The 23,251-nt window shown below is 35.3% G+C and overlaps 1 protein-coding gene across 1 annotated transcript in view; it reads left to right on the forward strand.

The window, feature by feature from the left end:
* Positions 1–23,251, forward strand: part of LOC102807838 (formin-like protein 3) — a 62,745-nt gene that overhangs the window by 33,377 nt on the left and 6,117 nt on the right. The window contains exons 11-26 of the mRNA XM_085501278.1: positions 4,471–4,620; positions 5,046–5,147; positions 5,954–6,191; positions 7,763–7,879; positions 8,439–8,563; positions 8,758–8,966; positions 9,576–9,645; positions 10,057–10,134; positions 10,667–10,753; positions 11,160–11,228; positions 11,798–12,008; positions 12,958–13,121; positions 13,659–13,760; positions 14,030–14,068; positions 14,569–14,622; positions 14,821–14,908. Of these exons, the coding sequence (XP_085357404.1) occupies positions 4,471–4,620; positions 5,046–5,147; positions 5,954–6,191; positions 7,763–7,879; positions 8,439–8,563; positions 8,758–8,966; positions 9,576–9,645; positions 10,057–10,134; positions 10,667–10,753; positions 11,160–11,228; positions 11,798–12,008; positions 12,958–13,121; positions 13,659–13,760; positions 14,030–14,068; positions 14,569–14,622; positions 14,821–14,908 (1,903 nt within the window). The remainder of the gene's footprint in view (positions 1–4,470; positions 4,621–5,045; positions 5,148–5,953; positions 6,192–7,762; positions 7,880–8,438; positions 8,564–8,757; positions 8,967–9,575; positions 9,646–10,056; positions 10,135–10,666; positions 10,754–11,159; positions 11,229–11,797; positions 12,009–12,957; positions 13,122–13,658; positions 13,761–14,029; positions 14,069–14,568; positions 14,623–14,820; positions 14,909–23,251) is intronic.

Below are 23,251 nucleotides of genomic sequence, written 5' to 3' on the forward strand. Positions count from 1 at the left end.
AGTAGTTTATCATGACAGTATTGCAAAGTTTGTATGAGTAGTTTATCATGACAGTATTGCAAAGTTTGTATGAGTAGTTTATCATGACAGTATTGCAAAGTTTATATGAGTAGTTTATCATGACAGTATTGCAAAGTTTGTATGAGTAGTTTATCATGACAGTATTGCAAAGTTTATATGAGTAGTTTATCATGACAGTATTGCAAAGTTTATATGAGTAGTTTATCATGACAGTATTGCAAAGTTTGTATGAGTAGTTTATCATGACAGTATTGCAAAGTTTATATGAGTAGTTTATCATGACAGTATTGCAAAGTTTATATGAGTAGTTTATCATGACAGTATTGCAAAGTTTGTATGAGTAGTTTATCATGACAGTATTGCAAAGTTTATATGAGTAGTTTATCATGACAGTATTGCAAAGTTTATATGAGTAGTTTATCATGACAGTATTGCAAAGTTTGTATGAGTAGTTTATCATGACAGTATTGCAAAGTTTGTATGAGTAGTTTATCATGACAGTATTGCAAAGTTTGTATGAGTAGTTTATCATGACAGTATTGCAAAGTTTATATGAGTAGTTTATCATGACAGTATTGCAAAGTTTGTATGAGTAGTTTATCATGACAGTATTGCAAAGTTTGTATGAGTAGTTTATCATGACAGTATTGCAAAGTTTATATGAGTAGTTTATCATGACAGTATTGCAAAGTTTGTATGAGTAGTTTATCATGACAGTATTGCAAAGTTTATATGAGTAGTTTATCATGACAGTATTGCAAAGTTTGTATGAGTAGTTTATCATGACAGTATTGCAAAGTTTGTATGAGTAGTTTATCATGACAGTATTGCAAAGTTTATATGAGTAGTTTATCATGACAGTATTGCAAAGTTTGTATGAGTAGTTTATCATGACAGTATTGCAAAGTTTATATGAGTAGTTTATCATGACAGTATTGCAAAGTTTGTATGAGTAGTTTATCATGACAGTATTGCAAAGTTTATATGAGTAGTTTATCATGACAGTATTGCAAAGTTTGTATGAGTAGTTTATCATGACAGTATTGCAAAGTTTATATGAGTAGTTTATCATGACAGTATTGCAAAGTTTATATGAGTAGTTTATCATGACAGTATTGCAAAGTTTGTATGAGTAGTTTATCATGACAGTATTGCAAAGTTTATATGAGTAGTTTATCATGACAGTATTGCAAAGTTTGTATGAGTAGTTTATCATGACAGTATTGCAAAGTTTATATGAGTAGTTTATCATGACAGTATTGCAAAGTTTGTATGAGTAGTTTATCATGACAGTATTGCAAAGTTTATATGAGTAGTTTATCATGACAGTATTGCAAAGTTTGTATGAGTAGTTTATCATGACAGTATTGCAAAGTTTGTATGAGTAGTTTATCATGACAGTATTGCAAAGTTTGTATGAGTAGTTTATCATGACAGTATTGCAAAGTTTGTATGAGTAGTTTATCATGACAGTATTGCAAAGTTTGTATGAGTAGTTTATCATGACAGTATTGCAAAGTTTATATGAGTAGTTTATCATGACAGTATTGCAAAGTTTGTATGAGTAGTTTATCATGACAGTATTGCAAAGTTTATATGAGTAGTTTATCATGACAGTATTGCAAAGTTTGTATGAGTAGTTTATCATGACAGTATTGCAAAGTTTGTATGAGTAGTTTATCATGACAGTATTGCAAAGTTTGTATGAGTAGTTTATCATGACAGTATTGCAAAGTTTGTATGAGTAGTTTATCATGACAGTATTGCAAAGTTTGTATGAGTAGTTTATCATGACAGTATTGCAAAGTTTGTATGAGTAGTTTATCATGACAGTATTGTAAAGTTTATATGAGTAGTTTATCATGACAGTATTGCAAAGTTTGTATGAGTAGTTTATCATGACAGTATTGCAAAGTTTATATGAGTAGTTTATCATGACAGTATTGCAAAGTTTATATGAGTAGTTTATCATGACAGTATTGCAAAGTTTGTATGAGTAGTTTATCATGACAGTATTGCAAAGTTTGTATGAGTAGTTTATCATGACAGTATTGCAAAGTTTGTATGAGTAGTTTATCATGACAGTATTGCAAAGTTTATATGAGTAGTTTATCATGACAGTATTGCAAAGTTTATATGAGTAGTTTATCATGACAGTATTGCAAAGTTTATATGAGTAGTTTATCATGACAGTATTGCAAAGTTTATATGAGTAGTTTATCATGACAGTATTGCAAAGTTTATATGAGTAGTTTATCATGACAGTATTGCAAAGTTTGTATGAGTAGTTTATCATGACAGTATTGCAAAGTTTGTATGAGTAGTTTATCATGACAGTATTGCAAAGTTTGTATGAGTAGTTTATCATGACAGTATTGCAAAGTTTGTATGAGTAGTTTATCATGACAGTATTGCAAAGTTTATATGAGTAGTTTATCATGACAGTATTGCAAAGTTTGTATGAGTAGTTTATCATGACAGTATTGCAAAGTTTGTATGAGTAGTTTATCATGACAGTATTGCAAAGTTTGTATGAGTAGTTTATCATGACAGTATTGCAAAGTTTATATGAGTAGTTTATCATGACAGTATTGCAAAGTTTATATGAGTAGTTTATCATGACAGTATTGCAAAGTTTATATGAGTAGTTTATCATGACAGTATTGCAAAGTTTATATGAGTAGTTTATCATGACAGTATTGCAAAGTTTGTATGAGTAGTTTATCATGACAGTATTGCAAAGTTTGTATGAGTAGTTTATCATGACAGTATTGCAAAGTTTGTATGAGTAGTTTATCATGACAGTATTGCAAAGTTTGTATGAGTAGTTTATCATGACAGTATTGCAAAGTTTATATGAGTAGTTTATCATGACAGTATTGCAAAGTTTGTATGAGTAGTTTATCATGACAGTATTGCAAAGTTTGTATGAGTAGTTTATCATGACAGTATTGCAAAGTTTGTATGAGTAGTTTATCATGACAGTATTGCAAAGTTTATATGAGTAGTTTATCATGACAGTATTGCAAAGTTTGTATGAGTAGTTTATCATGACAGTATTGCAAAGTTTGTATGAGTAGTTTATCATGACAGTATTGCAAAGTTTATATGAGTAGTTTATCATGACAGTATTGCAAAGTTTGTATGAGTAGTTTATCATGACAGTATTGCAAAGTTTGTATGAGTAGTTTATCATGACAGTATTGCAAAGTTTGTATGAGTAGTTTATCATGACAGTATTGCAAAGTTTGTATGAGTAGTTTATCATGACAGTATTGCAAAGTTTGTATGAGTAGTTTATCATGACAGTATTGCAAAGTTTGTATGAGTAGTTTATCATGACAGTATTGCAAAGTTTATATGAGTAGTTTATCATGACAGTATTGCAAAGTTTGTATGAGTAGTTTATCATGACAGTATTGCAAAGTTTATATGAGTAGTTTATCATGACAGTATTGCAAAGTTTGTATGAGTAGTTTATCATGACAGTATTGCAAAGTTTGTATGAGTAGTTTATCATGACAGTATTGCAAAGTTTGTATGAGTAGTTTATCATGACAGTATTGCAAAGTTTGTATGAGTAGTTTATCATGACAGTATTGCAAAGTTTGTATGAGTAGTTTATCATGACAGTATTGCAAAGTTTGTATGAGTAGTTTATCATGACAGTATTGCAAAGTTTATATGAGTAGTTTATCATGACAGTATTGCAAAGTTTGTATGAGTAGTTTATCATGACAGTATTGCAAAGTTTATATGAGTAGTTTATCATGACAGTATTGCAAAGTTTATATGAGTAGTTTATCATGACAGTATTGCAAAGTTTGTATGAGTAGTTTATCATGACAGTATTGCAAAGTTTGTATGAGTAGTTTATCATGACAGTATTGCAAAGTTTGTATGAGTAGTTTATCATGACAGTATTGCAAAGTTTGTATGAGGGCGGTATGAGCGTACCAGCCAACATTTTCGTTGATGAGATCCTGTACTGCCTTTTTGAATACTTTCTGCCATTCATGTTCATGAGATTTCTGTCACACTGCTGCATCTAATGTAAATGTTCAAATTTGACATTGAAAATCAAGAAAGCTTTCAATTTTGGTGATGCACTATGCCCCAAATAAAGAAAATTCTGGATGTTGAAATGAATGCATATGCATTTCAAACAAATGCAAATATGCTTTGTTTCTGAACACTAAATTATACTGCTTTTGATGACAGATGTTATAATACATCTCAATGGGCCAGGTGCTGAGCATTGTACAAGTAATTTTTATGTCTAAGTCCAATCCATATGTACAGTGCATTTGGCCATTATGGTATTACACTTAAAAAAAAAAAACATTAAAAAAACACTTAAACATGATTTTCTTGAAAACTTTCTAAATGTAAATACCTGATGCAATGATTGTGTCTATAACCTAACTTGTGTTTGTTTGTTTTTTACAGAAACTTAAAGAAACCGAAAGTGACAAACTGAGTGTCCAGATTCATGCATATTTAGATAACAAATTTGATGTAGCTCAACTACTTGAGGACTCAGAGACCAAACTTGCAGCACTAGAGAAAGTAGCAGAAATTGAAGAGCAGTTGTCACATGTATGTTGTATTATTTTTTATTATCCTAAAAGCATGAGACAGTCAATGTTATTGGTCAAAAGCAATCACATGTTCGTTTGATAAATATTGTTATAAGTCTCTCTTATCATATTTCTTGCTTCTGACATATTGTTGTGTGTTACTGGCCTGTTACTGTTAAATTGCTGCAGGTAAAAGCAAGGTAGATTACACCTCCCAATTTGTTTCTCCATTGTTGGATAATTTTGATTTCAACTTGTATAGTTTTCATTTTGGCTCACAATTTCACCTTACTTACCACCATGTTTTCATTGGGCTTTAGTCAATAGTATTGTACTCAGTGACCTGGGCCAGGCATTGATTCTAGGTCGAATGATTGACAAATCTGTCTGTTCTTATTACCACCTATCATACATATATCAAATCATCTGCTTGTTTCAATACAGACCACTGAAAGCTTACAAAGGCTGGAGTATGAATCATTAGCTAAAATCGCTGACTTACAAACAAAAAGAAATGATGCAGAGAAAGAATTAGAAATACTCAAGGTATGTTAATATACAGGTATATTTATTCAGATCAATTACCGTCTGATTTAAGTAAAAAAAATACTGAAACATTGAAACAAAATAACTTAGAACATAACCCAAGTATAACCAAGATCTATTTCCCTTGGCTCCAATGAATGAAATCTACACATTAATGAAAAATTACAAGGGACATTCTCTATTTAAATTTATATTTCTCAATATAGCCACACAAGTCGATGCCTTTGCATTTCTACCGTATTTGCTCTATTAGAAGTGTATCTCCAATAGTAATACATATAAACCAAAAATTACATTTCCTGTATCCTGAATTTTTAAAACATAAAAACACTGTGACATGAGCATATGTGCGCTACTAATAGAACTAAAACAGTATTTAGTTAATATTAGTATGTAAGTGAATATAATCCTGAAGAAGTGGTGACTATTTTTTACTTGTACAACTACTAATTTTAGAATAGGATACATGTATTATATTGAACTCCATTCTTACAATTAAACAGTTTCGCTTGCATAATCCTCCTGATCGCCACACTGCTGAACTCAAAGATTTGTTATGATCTTGATAAGCCATACTCAGTATGAATGGTTGCTGTAAAATCTGTATCAGAAGCCATGGTTTCCATTAAAATGGTACAATGCAACAGAGGGAATGCCGTTTCTGTTAGAGCAGCTACACATGAGAAATGATGAATTTTTGGTTGTCAATTGTTTAAAAAGAATTGGTGCAACTTCTATTAGGGATGTGGCTTCTAATGGAGATTTACCAGTACTCACAGTCACCTATGACCACTTGATGCTTTCAGGAGGTAAATACAAATGTAAATAATGAAATAGGAACATTAAGGAAAAAATATGAAGACAAGGAGCTAGAAGTAAAAGAGAGAGAAACTAAACTAACGAAAGAAATTGAAGAACTGAAAAAAAGTGCAACTGGTCAGAAACCAATTATGAATGGGAATGTGACAGAAGTGGATAAATGCAAACCGGTCACAGCAGCAGCACCTCCACCACCACCGCCACCGCCCCCACCACCACCTGTTGGTAAGTAGAATTCAAAGCACATTATATTAGCTATATTCCGCAGTCCACGATCTAATAACTGTTTGGACACTTTTTGCTTTAAATGATTATCATAGTATGGCATGTATGTACAAGGTTTCTCTTTTACATTATCAGTTTAACATCTTCACATGATGTCTTCATCCCAGGGAATGGCCATTCCCTCATAATGCTTGATTTTTTCATTGAATCACACATTGCTGATCATGTACAGCAAACTATTACAAAGTATTTACAAAAGCAGTAGAGGAATATCTATAGAGATCGATATGACCATGATGAACCTATATGATATTACCCGGAAATCATCAAAATAAATCACACATGTAGATTATATGTCACACAGGTGTGATGTTTTTTTATTAGCTTTGCTGTTGACTTTGTCAAGTGGACCTTATCATATCGTCCACATCAACTTTTTACTTTTTTTACTTCTTCTTGAAAACTACAAGCCTGATTCCTTTGATACTTGGTGTATATGTATACCTTAGGTAGACATTACTCAGATTTGTTCATTTCATGATGATATCTTTAATTCTCTAAATTTGGTGAATATTTTTGTTGTTTTTGGTAAAAAGTGATATTTTTTTACCTTATTTTAAAAACCGCAAGTCTGATTGATTTGATATTATACATAAAGGTACTACAATGCTTATTTTGCATTGTACATTGCTAACAGTTGAAGTATTTCAGCTGAGAGGCTGCTTGTTTACATTTTGCAATCATGTGAATGTCTGATTAGCTTGCGGTCTGCTATAACAATGTTACCTACACATTATTTTATTTAAAGGGACATCTTTATGATTGTATATTTAATAACAATAGTTGCGAACAATGTCATTATTAGTCCCTGTTCGAACAAAGTTAAAAAATGGGGACTTATAATTTGGTCTCTGTGTGTCCGTTCGGAGTCATATTTCAGAATCCTTTGGACCGATTCTGTTCATTTTTTGCATGTGCCTAGTACTTTATGTGGGACATATGCACATGAAGTGGTTTAGCAATGTGATTCAAAATGGCTGACTGGTGTGTCTGTTCATCTGTCTGTCCGTCCGTCCATCCATCCAGAGTCATATTTCAGAATCCTTTAAACCGATTCCGTTCATTCTTTGCATGTGCCTAGTACTTTATGTGGGACATATGCACATGCAGTGGTTTAACAATTCAAGCTTAGTAATGGCCGACTGGCAGCCATCTTGTTTTTTTTCATTGCTATGTCTTAAACCGGAGGGGTCGTCACACAACACGTGTTCAAATTTAAGGTAAATAAACAATCTGTTGTATTTGCCACTTGAGACTTAAGTTTCAAAGACATGCTCACGACAAACCCTTCGCTTTAATATGACGAGCTTAAAGAGACCTTGCAAAAATTTAACGGGGACTGTGTCATTTTCAATGACTTGTTTTATATTTGTATATGACATACTAATGCTGACTAGTCGCTCTTACATGCACAAAACATAAACATGTGAGACCATCTATATTCATCGAGTAATGAAGAAACCGCTCCCTGCTTTCAATTAATATACTTTCATTTGTGATTTCTTTTGTAGCACCACCACCTCCTCCTCCTCCTCCACCTCCACCACCATCAATTGGAGCACCTCCACCTCCTCCTCCGCCTCCAGGAGCACCACCGCCACCAGGTGGTATAATGGCTCCACCAGGATGTAAGTAGTATATTTATTTATCTTATCTTGAATGCTCAATGTATTTTCACATTCCATGTTTATGGTGAGATGTTGTTTGATTAGTTACAGGTATTGGGGGAAATTTGAAAGCAGTACAAATTCTCTGTATTTTGCCAAGTGATTGGATTTTAATATTTAGTAAATAAAAAAGTACTAATAAAAATTGGGGTACCCGAACTTCCATGCAAACAATGACTTTGTATTTTATCTTGTAGATCTAAATAATTCTCTGGATGCCCTTTTGAAATGACAATTGGTCCAAAATGCATGCAATGTAAAATACGTGAATGAAGTATATGATCAAAACTAGTTTGTGTTATCAAAGTTTTCGGCTTAAAAAATAGCCAGACACGAAGAATTATTCTCCTGTATCAAAATGATTTTAGTTATGTCCATCATGATGATATGCTTATATTGACCATGAGAAATGTAAAGGATTTTCACCTTTTATAAAAAAAGCCTACTGCATATGGTAATTATTCATAATGCTGTAAATAATTACACATCAATTAATTTGTTTTTTGTTTTTGATGAATAGCTGTTACTATCAAGAGGAGAGTTCAAACCAAATATCGTCTTCCAGCTCTTCATTGGGTGGCTATTAAACCCAATCAGGTTAGAGGAACTGTATTCAGTGAACTGGATGATGATAAAGTTATGCAGGTTGGTGAGACTAACAATACATGTACATTAAAATGTTTTTAACACTTCCTTAATTGTGTGTGGTGTTGCACTAGTTCTTGTCTCCCACACTGATATTTTGTGTAAGCAAACTATATTTTACCGAACACTAATAGTTCGGTGCTTGTTGCATCAAAACCATGAAACTTACAATTCCATTTTTTTTTTGTATTCAGGAAATTGATTTTGGTCATTTTGAAGAGCAGTTTAAGACCAAATCACAGACTACAGGACTTCCAAAACTGAATGGAACGCCCAAAGCCTCAAAAAAAGCACCAAAGAAAGAAACTGTTTCTCTGTTAGAGTCAACAAGATTACAGAATTTATCAATATCTAAACGAAGAATAGCGCCCTCAAACGATGAGATTGTCAGAGCTATTGTTATGTAAGTACAGCTATTATGCAATAAATATTTTGTCACAAGACCAGATTTGGAGTTGTCATTTTAGATTATCTCACAGCAGCATGCCACTTGGATTTCTGAGTACTTGATTAACATGATTGCAATTAGGTACTGTAACCTTGTTATAATGAACATCTTTATAAGAATTTCCTAATAACATACCCACTGTATTATGTGATTCAATGTTCTATATATATATATATATATATAGTGTAGATATGAGAGTCGATTATTCCAAAACAAAAGTGCTCAATACAAAGTATATGTAGAGTGGATAGATATGGTAATAGAGGAATTAAGACACAACTACATGAATATTGAAATTCGACAGCACTGTTTCGTAAAGTACCGGTACAAGTATTACAGTTCCTGATGAGTAAAGTACTTGTACTTACGAATCAGTGCTGTCGAATTTCAATATGAATGTAATAGGTACATGTACCATAGAAGGGTAGATTATGAATGTAGCGTCATTCATACTTGTAATCTGTACTTGTAATTCGTAGCAAACAGATATAAAGACTATTGGTTTAGATTGGGTTACGATTGGGTTTCCATAGAAGTACTGTAATATCTTTTTTTTTCTCAAAGGATGGACTTGAAAAGTCTTCCATTGGATAATGTAGAAATCTTATTAAGATATGTACCAACACCTGAAGAGGTAAGAATTTTGTGAGATATTATTTAGTCAACCAGAGCAAGTTTAAACTGGGATGGCAGATAGTGTTAGTGTGAAAAACTATTTGTTGACCAGCAATCAGGGTGTTCACACCACACGTAAAGCCAAGCTTTGATCCCAAGGTTTCATCAGAGTAACCAAGTGATTTCCGTAGTTGCCAACACATGTGAGCTGCATATACACACAGATATTATTCTTGTGGGAACAAGACTTCTGTATTCTATAGTGCATGATTTAGAAGTATGAACTTTTTCATCACTCTCGCTTCTTTATGTCCAAATTTCAAATAATTACTAGTACTGATATGTAATAGATATACTGTGAGTACCATATGTGATTCCATACTGAGTCAATACTTAGGGCATTTGACATTGTAAATTTATTTATTTTCAGATTGAAGCTTATAAAAAATATGAAAAGGAAAAGAAACCAGTTGATAAACTAACAGAAGAAGATAAATTTATGTTTTCTGTAAGTTCATCCATAATTCTTCAAATCTATTTTTTAACAGATTATGTTCTGCTTTTTGGATCATCCAGTATAAGAAAAAACTCTCATTTGTGGGATCAATGTGAATCTATTTTATATAGAAGATTGTGCCTGATTGGCTACCTAGTCAGACCAATCAGAGAGCAGCTTGTTTGTTGAAAAACATGTCAAATTTTGCCTTGTATATATACTTACCTGGTAGATTCAACTACAAATGTACAATTGTGATAAAAATGTACATAGAATGTATTGTCTCTCTGTATCAGAATTCACTTTATGCCAATGATAACTCAATTCCTGTCAAATTGTATTGGTCAAAATACTTACATTTTATCATGGAGAAACAAGTGTTCTCTCAGGTTTGCGTGTGAATGCAGAAATGGCTTGAACGGCTACAACTAATAATGTGTTAATTTCATTTTTAATTCCTCTTGGTAAATATTCATTTTTATAACTTGTCTATCATTGCAATTGTTATTTGTTACTCAATTAATGTTTTTTTTCTTATTTACAGCTGTGTAAAGTGGAAAGGTTACAACAAAAGCTGAGTATGATGTCATACATCGGAAATTTTGTTGATATAGTTCATAATCTTACACCGGTATGTCAAGATATTATTTACAATTACACCTTGTCAGATGATACTGTACTATTTACATACATGTCTAGTTGCTGTACCGATTATTTGTAAACTCATACCTATAATATGAAGGAGTTGAAGGTGGTGCAATATGCAAGGAAGATCTTGCTAATTGAAGAAGTCACGTAAATTGCGAGATGAACAATGACAAACTCTCATTTCTAGAAATACCAATGCAAATGAGTATGTCAATGAACTAGTTCATCTCGGGCTGTTTGCTAGTGTTCTTACATATTCACAAAGTATGTGTATGTTAGAATATGATTTCATTGTTGAACATGCACATTCAACATTTTTCCAGGGTGATATGACAGTGTGTCCGCCTATATCTTTGTGAAGTAATGTTACTACTCCTGTTTATTCACAGCAATTAGAAGCAGTTATAGCTGCCTCAGGCTCAATAAAGGCTTCTGACAAACTGAAGAAAGTACTTGAGGTATGTACAAGTTCATTTGGTTTAAATGGCATATATACCGTAATTTATAATCCTTATGCACCAAATACTCTGCTATCTATAGTGGACCAAAAGGAGTTTTTGAAATGATACATTGCTAGATAAAGTTATTACCTGAATTTCATAATTTTCTTTAAAGGATTGGCTTTGAGTTGAGGATAAATCAATTTGATTTGAAGAGAATCTTGATGTGGTTGCCATGTCGACAATTTTTTTCAAAGATTCTTCCCCATTGCCAGATAGGGTGATTCATTGAGTGAATAAACTGTTAAAAACTCAATTTTGTCTTTCTTTTCTCAAAGAAACTGAAATCTTGCATGTTTTGTGCATTGTTTTTTTTTTTGTACAATGTTTTTACATATATCTTGTTATTATTTTAAAACTCTTTTTTTGCTGTACTTATCCTATGTAAATCTTTTTACACATAGGCAATAAAGTTATTATTATAAGAAAGGTGAAAATATTCAATGGAGTTTGCACTCCTGGCGTGCCTTCTCTATTTTTATCGTTCGTTATTCATGTAATAGTTATGTTCTGTTTTATTTTTTCAGATCATCCTTGCTTTTGGTAATTATATGAACAGTGGAAAACGAGGGGCTGCGTATGGTTTCAAATTACAGAGTCTTGATATGCTGTTAGAGACTCGATCTACCGATGGTAAAATGAATCTTTTACACTACATTGTTGATGTCATCTCCAATAAGTATCCAGACATTGAAGAGTTCAATTCAGATTTGATTTATTTAGACAAAGCTGTCAGAGGTGAGTACAACAGAGGACAAAATAGTGTGACAGTATTTGCTGACTGTGGGAATGCTTGTCAACAGTGTTACCTCTTAGCCTCACTCGTGACTTCTGCAAGTCTGCACCAAATTAGGGGAACCCTGCTTGTAATGCACATGGGTCATAGATTGTATTGTTCATGTGACTACCGGTACTATGGGTGATGCTTTACACCCCTATGATGGCACTGTCACCAAGATGATTTGTGATGGTAAAATAATTTATGCATTGCAAGCGTCTCTATCTACATGCTGTTTTATCCTCGCTTGTAGAAATTCTGGGTTATGCTTTGCACTGCACATCTTATAAAGACCCTGCCACCAACATGAAATGTGGCGAAAAAAACATAAAAACAACTTTTGCATTCCAAGTGTCTGTAAACTCACTGTGTACATAAAACTGAAATATTTCTTAGAGAAAGCAACAACATATGATCTTTGTAGCTGCAGAGCTGGGCACGTTTCATTGAGAAGCATATTGTGCACTAATCAATAACTCTAGTAGTACAGGTGATATTACATGATGCTAATTCAGTTATTGATACTTACATACTGTAGAATACTTTATTTTCGCTTGGAACTAATTTACGCTATTTTCGCTGAAGGGATGATTCCGTGAAAATAAAATCCAGCGAATGTACTTTTTTTCCTACATCTCACATTAAACTCATGAAAAATCAGTGAAAATAAATTCCATACAAAATGCCCAAAAAGCCTTTTCAGCGAAAATTATTTCCGGCGAAAATAAAGTATTCCACAGTATATTGTTGATATGATTGGTTGGCACAATTAGAAAAGGTCAGCCGATCCTTTCATTGTTGTTTCTGGCTACAACTTTGTTCTTGCATTGTGTATTACTTGCTTAAATGACACCTGACTGAGTTGACCATGGATTTTGACATTATTTGATTGTTCTTATTTTTTTATAGTGAACCTTGATAATATCCAGATAGATATTAAGGATTTGAATAAAGGAATGGCGATGTGTAAGCGGGAATTTAGTAACCGAAAAGATAATATTGTTCTTCAAGATTTCTTGGCAAATTCAGAAGATAAATTGAAAAAATTAGAGATTGACATGAAAAAGGCTCAGGTCAGTGAAGTTTAATGCTTCTCAAATGTTAAGAATTTATTGTCATTGCATTATGATCTTCAGCTTTGCCAATCATTTATTCGGCCTCTCCACTATTCCCTTGGCAGTTTCTGTTCAGCAAGTGTGTTTTGGCATTTCAATATCGTGCCATTTTGTTTTATTTCCATTGTAATATGCTACATCAATTCTGGTTGGCCGCATACATGGTCAAATACAGTCTCATGGTAGAATCTTGCTTGGCTTCTGTGATGTGTTGACTCAGGAACACACAAAATATCAAAGAAACCCGAGAACTTTCAAATTTAACTTCTTGTTTATTCCGCCATTTTCAGTTACACCAATGCACTACTTTTTTCATATCAATACATTCTGGTGATCAGGTGACATATAACACCTTTACAAAAGTATGTATTCTGACACAATTTATAGTCCCAAAAACGTCACAGCTTCATATTAAATATATTTGTATTCATCCTTCTCTCGTCCAGATGTTTGTTTTTAAGAATGCCAACAAATAATATTCTCTGTTTGTTTCAGGAAGCTTACAATCAAGTAGTTGAATACTATGGAGAGAATCCAAAGATGGTTCCACCTAGTACCTTCTTTAACTTCTTTATTAGATTTCAAAATGCTTGTAAGGTAAGAACTTTAAAGTTTGCGCAATATACAGAATATGTCCAGTGCAAGTTAATATCTTGTTGTAAGTTGGCATTATGTAGATGCTTTATTCCTATCAGGCCAAGAAACACTCTCTCGAGGCAAATGATAGTTTCTTTTTCTTGCTCTCAAATATAAATAATCCAAGCTAAAATTGATGAAATTAGCCATTCCTTGTCAGTTGGTGTGGTGATCACAGAATTTCAGTATGACTGCTGTAACTAACTGTTTTTTTGTTTTGTTTTTTGCAGAAAGCAAAAGCTGATAATGCTCAAAGAAAAAAAGTACAGGTTTGTTGGAATATTTATTGAGTTCAATCATGCATGTTTTATTGTGACACTATACTATCCATTACCCAGGCAATTTCAAAGGTATACATCAACACTGTATCAGTGCAATATCTCCTGGTAGCTTTATGTTGCCAACAACTATACCTGTGTACTAGGTATGGGTCTCTCATATAAACAAAGATGGCGACTTTGACAGTTGTGCAGATCAGCGAGTACAAACTCAGACGTTACCAAGCTTTTTTTAGGTGATTGGAAGGTATTAGGAGTCATCGGTGTTGATTAGTGCAAGTTGAGCCCAGGTCAAATCTCAAACTAGTGATTTCTATTAGAAGTGCGCATTGGATAGTGGGGAAATCAATGTTCATCAACACAAATGTTGCACATGTGTGGCACAACAACCATCGTCTTTTAAAGTTGTATTCATATTTTATAAGTATGTGAAACCCTAAGAACAAGATGAAAATATAAAATGTGTGAAAATGATATGTATTTTATTACAGGAAGTAAAGGCAGCGAAACTAAAACCACAGATGGAGACTAAAAAGAAACAACAGGTGAGTAGAAGCAGATGCATTTGGAAATGTCAAGATAACATATCCAAATGTGTAGAATTTATTCTGGGTAGCAAATTTCATGATTTCTGTATTTTTATAAGAACTTCAGTGTAAAAAATACAAAATGTGCTAAGGATAGTATAATTAAAAATATCTATTTTGCTTGAGACATCAACTATTTATGTGTTAATATTTCAGAATGCTATGATTGCTGAATTGAGACGCAAACAAGGGTTAGAAACCAAAGAACAAGTAGTTGACGGGACAATAGAAAAAGTACTCGAAGGTGAGTTTTTATACTGTACTAGGATTACTTGTCATCGCTTGTACCAAGGGTGGTACGTTACTGTTTCTTGTACCTGCTGATTGTAGGATTGCTTGTCATCGCTTGTACCAAGGGTGGTACGTGACTGTTTCTTATACCTGCTGATTGTAGGATTGCTTGTCATCGCTTGTACCAAGGGTAGTACGTGACTGTTTCTTGTACCTGCTGATTGTAGGATTGCTTGTCATCGCTTGTACCAAGGGTAGTACGTGACTGTTTCTTGTACCTGCTGATTGTAGGATTACTTGTCATCGCTTGTACCAAGGGTGGTACGTGACTGTTTCTTATACCTGCTGATTGTAGGATTGCTTGTCATCGCTTGTACCAAGGGTAGTACGTGACTGTTTCTTGTACCTGCTGATTGTAGGGTTACTTGTCATCGCTTGTACCAAGGGTAGTACGTGACTGTTTCTTGTACCTGCTGATTGTAGGATTACTTGTCATCGCTTGTACCAAGGGTAGTACGTGACTGTTTCTTGTACCTGCTGATTGTAGGATTATTTGTCATCGCTTGTACCAAGGGTAGTACGTGACTGTTTCTTGTACCTGCTGATTGTAGGATTATTTGTCATCGCTTGTACCAAGGGTGGTATGTAACTGTTTCTTGTACCTGCTGATTGTAGGATTGCTTGTCATCGCTTGTACTAAGGGTAGTACGTGACTGTTTCTTGTACCTGCTGATTGTAGGATTGTTTGTCATCGCTTGTACCAAGAGTAGTACGTGACTGTTTCTTGTACCTGCTGATTGTAGGATTGTTTGTCATCGCTTGTACCAAGGGCAGTACGTGACTGTTTCTTGTACCTGCTGATTGTAGGATTGCTTGTCATCACTTGTACCAAGGGTAGTACGTGACTGTTTCTTGTACCTGCTGATTGTAGGATTGTTTGTCATCGCTTGTACCAAGGGTGGTACGTGACTGTTTCTTAGACCTGCTGATTGTAGGATTGCTTGTCATCGCTTGTACCAAGGGTGGTTCTTGACTGTTTCTTCTACCTGTTGATTGTAGGATTGCTTGTCATGGCTTGTACCAAGGGTGGTACTTGACTGTTTCTTCTACCTGTTGATTGTAGGATTGCTTGTCATCGCTTGTACCAAGGGTAGTACGTGACTGTTTCTTGTACCTGCTGATTGTAGGATTGCTTGTCATCGCTTGTACCAAGGGTGGTACTTGACTGTTTCTTCTACCTGTTGATTGTAGGATTGCTTGTCATCGCTTGTACCAAGGGTAGTACGTGACTGTTTCTTGTACCTGCTGATTGTAGAATTGCTTGTCATCACTTGTACCAAGGGTAGTACGTGACTGTTTCTTGTACCTGCTGATTGTAGGATTACTTGTCATCGCTTGTACCAAGGATGGTACGTGACTGTTTCTTATACCTGCTGATTGTAGGATTGCTTGTCATCGCTTGTACCAAGGGTAGTACGTGACTGTTTCTTGTACCTGCTGATTGTAGGATTGCTTGTCATCGCTCGTACCAAGGATAGTACGTGACTGTTTCTTGTACCTGCTGATTGTAGGATTGCTTGTCATCACTTGTACCAAGGGTAGTACGTGACTGTTTCTTGTACCTGCTGATTGTAGGATTGTTTGTCATCGCTTGTACCAAGGGTAGTACGTGACTGTTTCTTGTACCTGCTGATTGTAGGATTGCTTGTCATCACTTGTACCAAGGGTGGTACGTGACTGTTTCTTATACCTGCTGATTGTAGGATTGCTTGTCATCGCTTGTACCAAGGGTAGTACGTGACTGTTTCTTGTACCTGCTGATTGTAGGATTGCTTGTCATCGCTTGTACCAAGGGTAGTACGTGACTGTTTCTTGTACCTGCTGATTGTAGGATTGCTTGTCATCGCTTGTACCAAGGGTAGTACGTGACTGTTTCTTGTACCTGCTGATTGTAGGATTACTTGTCATCGCTTGTACCAAAGGTAGTATGTGACTGTTTCTTGTACCTGCTGATTGTAGGATTACTTGTCATCGCTTGTACCAAGGGTGGTACTTGACTGTTTCTTCTACCTGTTGATTGTAGGATTGCTTGTCATCGCTTGTACCAAGGGTAGTACGTGACTGTTTCTTGTACCTGCTGATTGTAGGATTGCTTGTCATCGCTTGTACCAAGGGTGGTACTTGACTGTTTCTTCTACCTGTTGATTGTAGGATTGCTTGTCATCGCTTGTACCAAGGGTAGTACGTGACTGTTTCTTGTACCTGCTGATTGTAGAATTGCTTGTCATCACTTGTACCAAGGGTAGTACGTGACTGTTTCTTGTACCTGCTGATTGTAGGATTACTTGTCATCGCTTGTACCAAGGATGGTACGTGACTGTTTCTTATACCTGCTGATTGTAGGATTGCTTGTCATCGCTTGTACCAAGGGTAGTACGTGACTGTTTCTTGTACCTGCTGATTGTAGGATTGCTTGTCATCGCTCGTACCAAGGGTAGTACGTGACTGTTTCTTGTACCAGCTGATTGTAGGATTGTTTGTCATCGCTCGTACCAAGGGTGGTACGTGACTGTTTCTTGTACCTGCTGATTGTAGGATTACTTGTCATCGCTCATACCAAGGGTGGTACGTGACTGTTTCTTGTACCTGCTGATTGTAGGATTACTTGTCATCGCTTGTGCCAAGGGTAGTACATGACTGTTTCTTGTACCTGCTGATTATATAGACCATGGGCCAGCCCTTGACCCCCCCCCCCCCCCCCTATGGGGATTTTTCAAGGTGATGTTTTTTACATACCTTAGGGTGTGTCTGACAAGAATCAGGTTGTCTGCCATCTGCCCAATGATGGGCGTGGCCACACGACCGCCATTTTGAATTTATAATGAGAAAACGTGTGTGCAGGCGATTAAGATGAATTGTAGAGGAATATATATCAACTCACATGATTTATTTGTTCAATAATTATGTTGTAACACTAATGCAAACCACATACATGTGAAAAATGTGTCAGTGTACTTCCTCTGGCACTCATTTTAACTCCAACACCTTATAACAATCGCTTAAACACTGCTAAATTATAGCTTCATGGTAGTCACTCTAAACGATGTCATTTACTTTGCACATCTTTTAATAATGATTGAATATCTATTTATATTTACAGATTTGAAAGTCTTATAGAAAATGTATACTAATATATGTAGTAGTAGTTACCGTGTTTGCACCTTTTAAGACATTGGTCAAAATACAAAGACAAATCAAAACAGCTAATATTCGCGGTCAGGTACATATATTGTGCATAATTGTAAGACACAAATAGTTATAAGTTGAACAATCAATTCATTAAATAATCAGTCAATTAATTGTAATATTAATTAATTAATTTGTTCGTTTGTTCGTTCATTTGTTCATTCATTCATTCATTCATTTTTCTTTCAGTGATATGATTATTTCATCTACTTAGTAATTTGTTTCAGTTATATAAAAGTGATATTTACTTCCCTTATGCATGGAATTCAATACTTTTGTTTTGTTTATTATTTTACATATTTATAAGTATATAAGTGTTTTCTTAACATTCATTGTAAGTAAAACAAATTGAGTGTCATTGTAAAGTTCAATTCACTTTCATTACTTCCCAGTTTGCCAGTCAGTAATAGTTCAACATGTCTAATGTGCACAACACTGATGAAAAACCTGTCAACTTGAAATCCTCCAGATTGAGAGCTAAACAAACAAAGAACAAGGCTCTGCAATGCATAATCCATTATTCCAGAAACAAATCAGAGAAGAAAATTAGATCATTGACTGAAACAAGTTTTCAGAAGATCAAAAAATCTATTGAAATTCGCCAGAAAAAAGGCACAGCAAATGAAAAATTGCATGACATTTGCGCGAATGTACCAACCAATTTCAACAAGAACTTACATGGAACACATAAGTGGTGCTACAGCAATTTTATAAATGTATCAAAGATATTGAAACGACGATTTCTTCCTGATGAGGATGAAGGTGAGCCAAGTACTTCAAAATCGCGAAGAACAACACAGTCTCCATGTATATTGTTTCCTGCAAATGAATGTCTGTTCTGCCACAAAAATCATATAAAAAGACAAGGCAAAGAGGAAAAGCTGGTACAGTGTGTAACAAAGAGTGCAGAGATGTCCATTAAAGATGCTGCAATGAAAAAGCAAGACAAACTTGTGTTGGTCAAAGTGCAGGATGTTGACCTAATTGCCAAAGAAGCACACTATCATCCCTCTTGTCGTAGAGATTATACTCGTACAGGGGATCGACATGAAAGGAACACTAAGGATAGAAAGGCCATGGAGGAACAAAAAGCTCATGACAAGGCATTTGAATACCTGTACCAGTATGTTGAGAATAGTATTATCAAAGGTTCCAATGTGGAACGAATAACCATGCTAATAGAGAAGTACTTGGAGTTCATGTTAGAGACAAGTCCAGAATTCTACAACTCACAATACAAAACTGATAAGTTGAAAGCAAAACTCATGAGGAAGTTTGGTAGTAAATTGAAATTTTGGCAGCCAAGCTATAGAAGTGACCTTGTTTATTGTTCAGATGTTCCACAAGGTTTGGCTGTTGAGGTCGCATTTGAAACTGCAGCTTCCAATGGAAAGAGATTAGAAGAAGCTGCAACAGTGCTCAGAAAGAATCTCCTGTGATGCCATGGCCACCATCTCAAAGTTTCCTACTTAGTGGTAGCATTCAACCCCCACCTCTTTTATATGAATTTCTCTCATGGTTGATAACAGGTAAAAAAGGTCCAAGCAAAAAGGAGAGATTAGTCAATTCCCTTTCACAGGATCTTTGTAAAGCTGTTACTAGGTCTCAATGGGTGATGCCAAAACATCTTCTCCTTGGTATGACACTTAGGCATCTCACAGGTAGTGCTGAGTTAATTAGTCTTTTGAATAGATTTGGTCATTGTGCTTCATACTCAAGTATACTTGAACTTGAAACAGCAATGTGTAATGCTATAGTGGAAAGAAAAAGCCTTCTTCCGCCAAGTGTGATACGTGACAAGAATATTGTGACACATTTGTGCTGGGACAATTTTGACCTCAATGAAGAAACACCAACCGGTTCAGGTACAACGCATTTAACACATGGTATCATCATGCAAGAGGTTTCTTCTGACACAAGTGTTAGTTCTCTACATGACCAGGTTTCTTTGGCAAAAACAAAGAAATGATCTGTAGCATACATTTCTACTGAAATAGAACCATGCTATGCAAAAGGAAAAACAGATCCAAACCTGAAAATTGGTAGAACTAGTGCAACACACCCAGAGGCAGTAAATTATGCCAAAGTTTCTGACAGTCTGTGGATGATCTGTAGGACTTTGTTAAAGGACTCTTCACAAACAATGCCTGGATGGGCAGGATGGTTAACACTCACAGGAAGCAACAACGATGAATCAGATAGACAAACCACTGTAGATTATATGGCTCCCATAAATGCTCCTGTTACTGAGAATTCAACAGTACAACACATTATCAGATTGTCACAGGCTGTATCAAGAGAAGTTGGACAACAATATACAATTGTCACTTTTGATTTGGCTGTAGCCAAGAAGGCCTATACAATTGTCTGGCAGAACCCAGTGCTTTTCAGTGATGTTCTAGTAAGATTAGGCGTATTCCGCACAACATGTTCATATCTTGGTGCTCTTGGTCCACACCTGCAGTGCAGTGGCTTTGAAGACATTCTGGTTGAAGCAGACATTTGTGCAAGTGGGTCAATTGCAAAGGTGATGTCAGGCAAGCATTATAACAGATCCATGCGTGTTCATAAAATAATGCTTGAAGCATTTGAACGTTTGCTTTTAAGAGCATATGAAGAAACTAAGGGTAGAATACTAAACAAGGAAGCTATAGACTATTTGATTACTCAAGCTCAAGCTCCAAACCATGAATCACTGTCAGAAGTTATGGCCAGTGACACCTGTTTGACGATGATTTCACAATATGAAACGTTCAAAGATAAAATTCGCAGAGGAGAGCTTGGAAAAACAGCTCAATATTGGATCACTTATATGGATAACGTATGGCTCATCCTACGATTTATCAGAGCAACAAAGGAGAACAACTTTGATCTTCATTGTAATTGTCTCCAGGAGCTCATTCCAATGTATTTTAGCTATAATCATGTAAATTATGCCCGATATGCTACAGTTTATTTGATTATACTCCTTAATTTGGACAAGTCACATCCTGGTGCTGAAGAACTTCTAAGGCAGAATGGATTTAGCGTGAATAGGTCAGATGTTCCATCCTCCAGGAATGCAGTAGACATTACTATAGAACAGACCATTAACCAACATGCTAAATTATATGGAGGAATTGTAGGTTTCAGTCGGAATTATTCAGCTTATTATAGATGTTGTATGACAAGGCATACAAGAGCAGCGTATGTTCAGGCCACAATGGAAATAGCTGAGATGGATAGCCCTGAGAGAACATCACACAAGGATGTTAGAACGTCAGAAATACTTCACAGTGAAGAAGCTGTTAGTAAGGTCATTGATGCGATTGACAATTTCATCAACCCCTTTGAAGTTGACAATAAAAATGTTCTTTACTGTCTTTCCTCGGGTGCACCAGCACCGACTGATGTAGAACGGGACCCCCTTTCAGCTTCAAGTCTTGGAAAAACAGCATATAATTCCTTTGTTGAAGAGCGAATGGTCAATAAAACAAAGCAATTCAATGACCCCAATAAAGAAGTTGAAATTGAAGACATTTGCGTCACTTGCCAAAACTGTGACAGTGAAAGGAACAAAACAAAAACAAAACAGATCACAGCAGAAAGAAATGTTCTTGGCCAAGTTGCATTGCTTGCAACTAGACATAACATCAACCCAGGAAAGGCACTTAGCTATCCAATAGGACCTGAACCAGGGTCTCTTGCCACATCTGATGGGTCTCCAGCAAAGACAGACAAGTCAAAACTAATGCACTGCCTTGAGGAGAATGTAGCCTTAACAGAACGACCAAATCAAAGTATTACAGATTATGTCATTGATGGAAATGCACTTTTCCAATCCCAAACATGTCTACCAAGCACGTTTGGAGACTTAGCGGAACATTGTTCTCCCAGCTTCCAAAGGTACAACGTGTGGATTTTGTAACCGACACATATTTCTCTATGTCCATAAAAGATGCAGAGAGAACCTGAAGAGGTGTATCAAAATCATACATGATCAAAGGTGCCCGTACAAAAATACCACGAGACTGGAAGACATTCTTGTCAAATGCAGAAAACAAGCGACAATTGATTAAACTGCTTCTAGAAGAATGGAAGAAGGACAAATATGCAAATAGGTTACTGGGAAGAAAAGTACTGTTTGTGTGTGAGAAAATGTGCATATCTTTGTCGACTAACAGATGGACTGACTACTGAAGTAGCAGAGGTGGAAGAGTTGCACTCAACACAAGAAGAAGCTGATAGTCGAATAGTCTTGCACTGCCTTCACATTGCCTCAAGTTCACCAGATATAACAATTGTTGTAAGATCCCCTGATACGGATGTCTTTGTTTTGTTACTCAAATTTGGGCAATGTATTACAAATTCACTATTATTTGATACAGGAGTTTCGAACAAAAGACGACTTATAGACTTTCATAAAGTCATTGCAGAAACAGGGAAAGACATATGTTCAGCTTTACCCGCACTTCATGCATTTTCTGGGTGTGACACAATCAGTGCTTTTGTTTGCAAAGGAAAACTGTTGCCTTTGAAAATTCTAAAGCAGCATCCAGAATTTATTGAGACATTCCTAACACTAGGAACCACACCTGATGTAGATGATCGTGTATTTGAAAGTTTGGAGCATTTCACGTGTATTTTGTACAAGAGAACATATGCATCATGTGATATAAACAAGCTTCGACTTGAGTTATTCATGCAAAAGTTCAGCCCAAAGCATTGTACAGTTTTGTCAAGCTATAATGAAGTTGACATGAGTATCTTACCACCTTGCAAAGCAGCGCTTCGAATGCATATAAAAAGAGCTAATTACCAAGCTCTCATTTCGTGCAGAGCAAATCAAGCACATCCACAGGTACCAACACCAGATGGCCATGGCTGGTATATAACTGATGAAAAGCTTGATTACAAATGGATTGAGGGTGATGTAATGCCACAAGAGATTGTTGATTTGATAGTAATGGATGACTCTCAGGACTCCACTGAGGAAGATGAATCTCCTGAAATTACCAACTTAACAGATGTAATATTTGATTGTGATGATTAATGATGTTTTCAGCTCAAGAAATCCAAATAGAGATATTGTTCAGTTACTGACAGTGCATTTAATATTGAATAAAACATA

The sequence above is a fragment of the Saccoglossus kowalevskii genome, chromosome 7, assembly GCF_978046115.1.
Source record: "Saccoglossus kowalevskii chromosome 7, keSacKowa6.1, whole genome shotgun sequence".
Lineage (NCBI taxonomy): Eukaryota > Metazoa > Hemichordata > Enteropneusta > Harrimaniidae > Saccoglossus > Saccoglossus kowalevskii.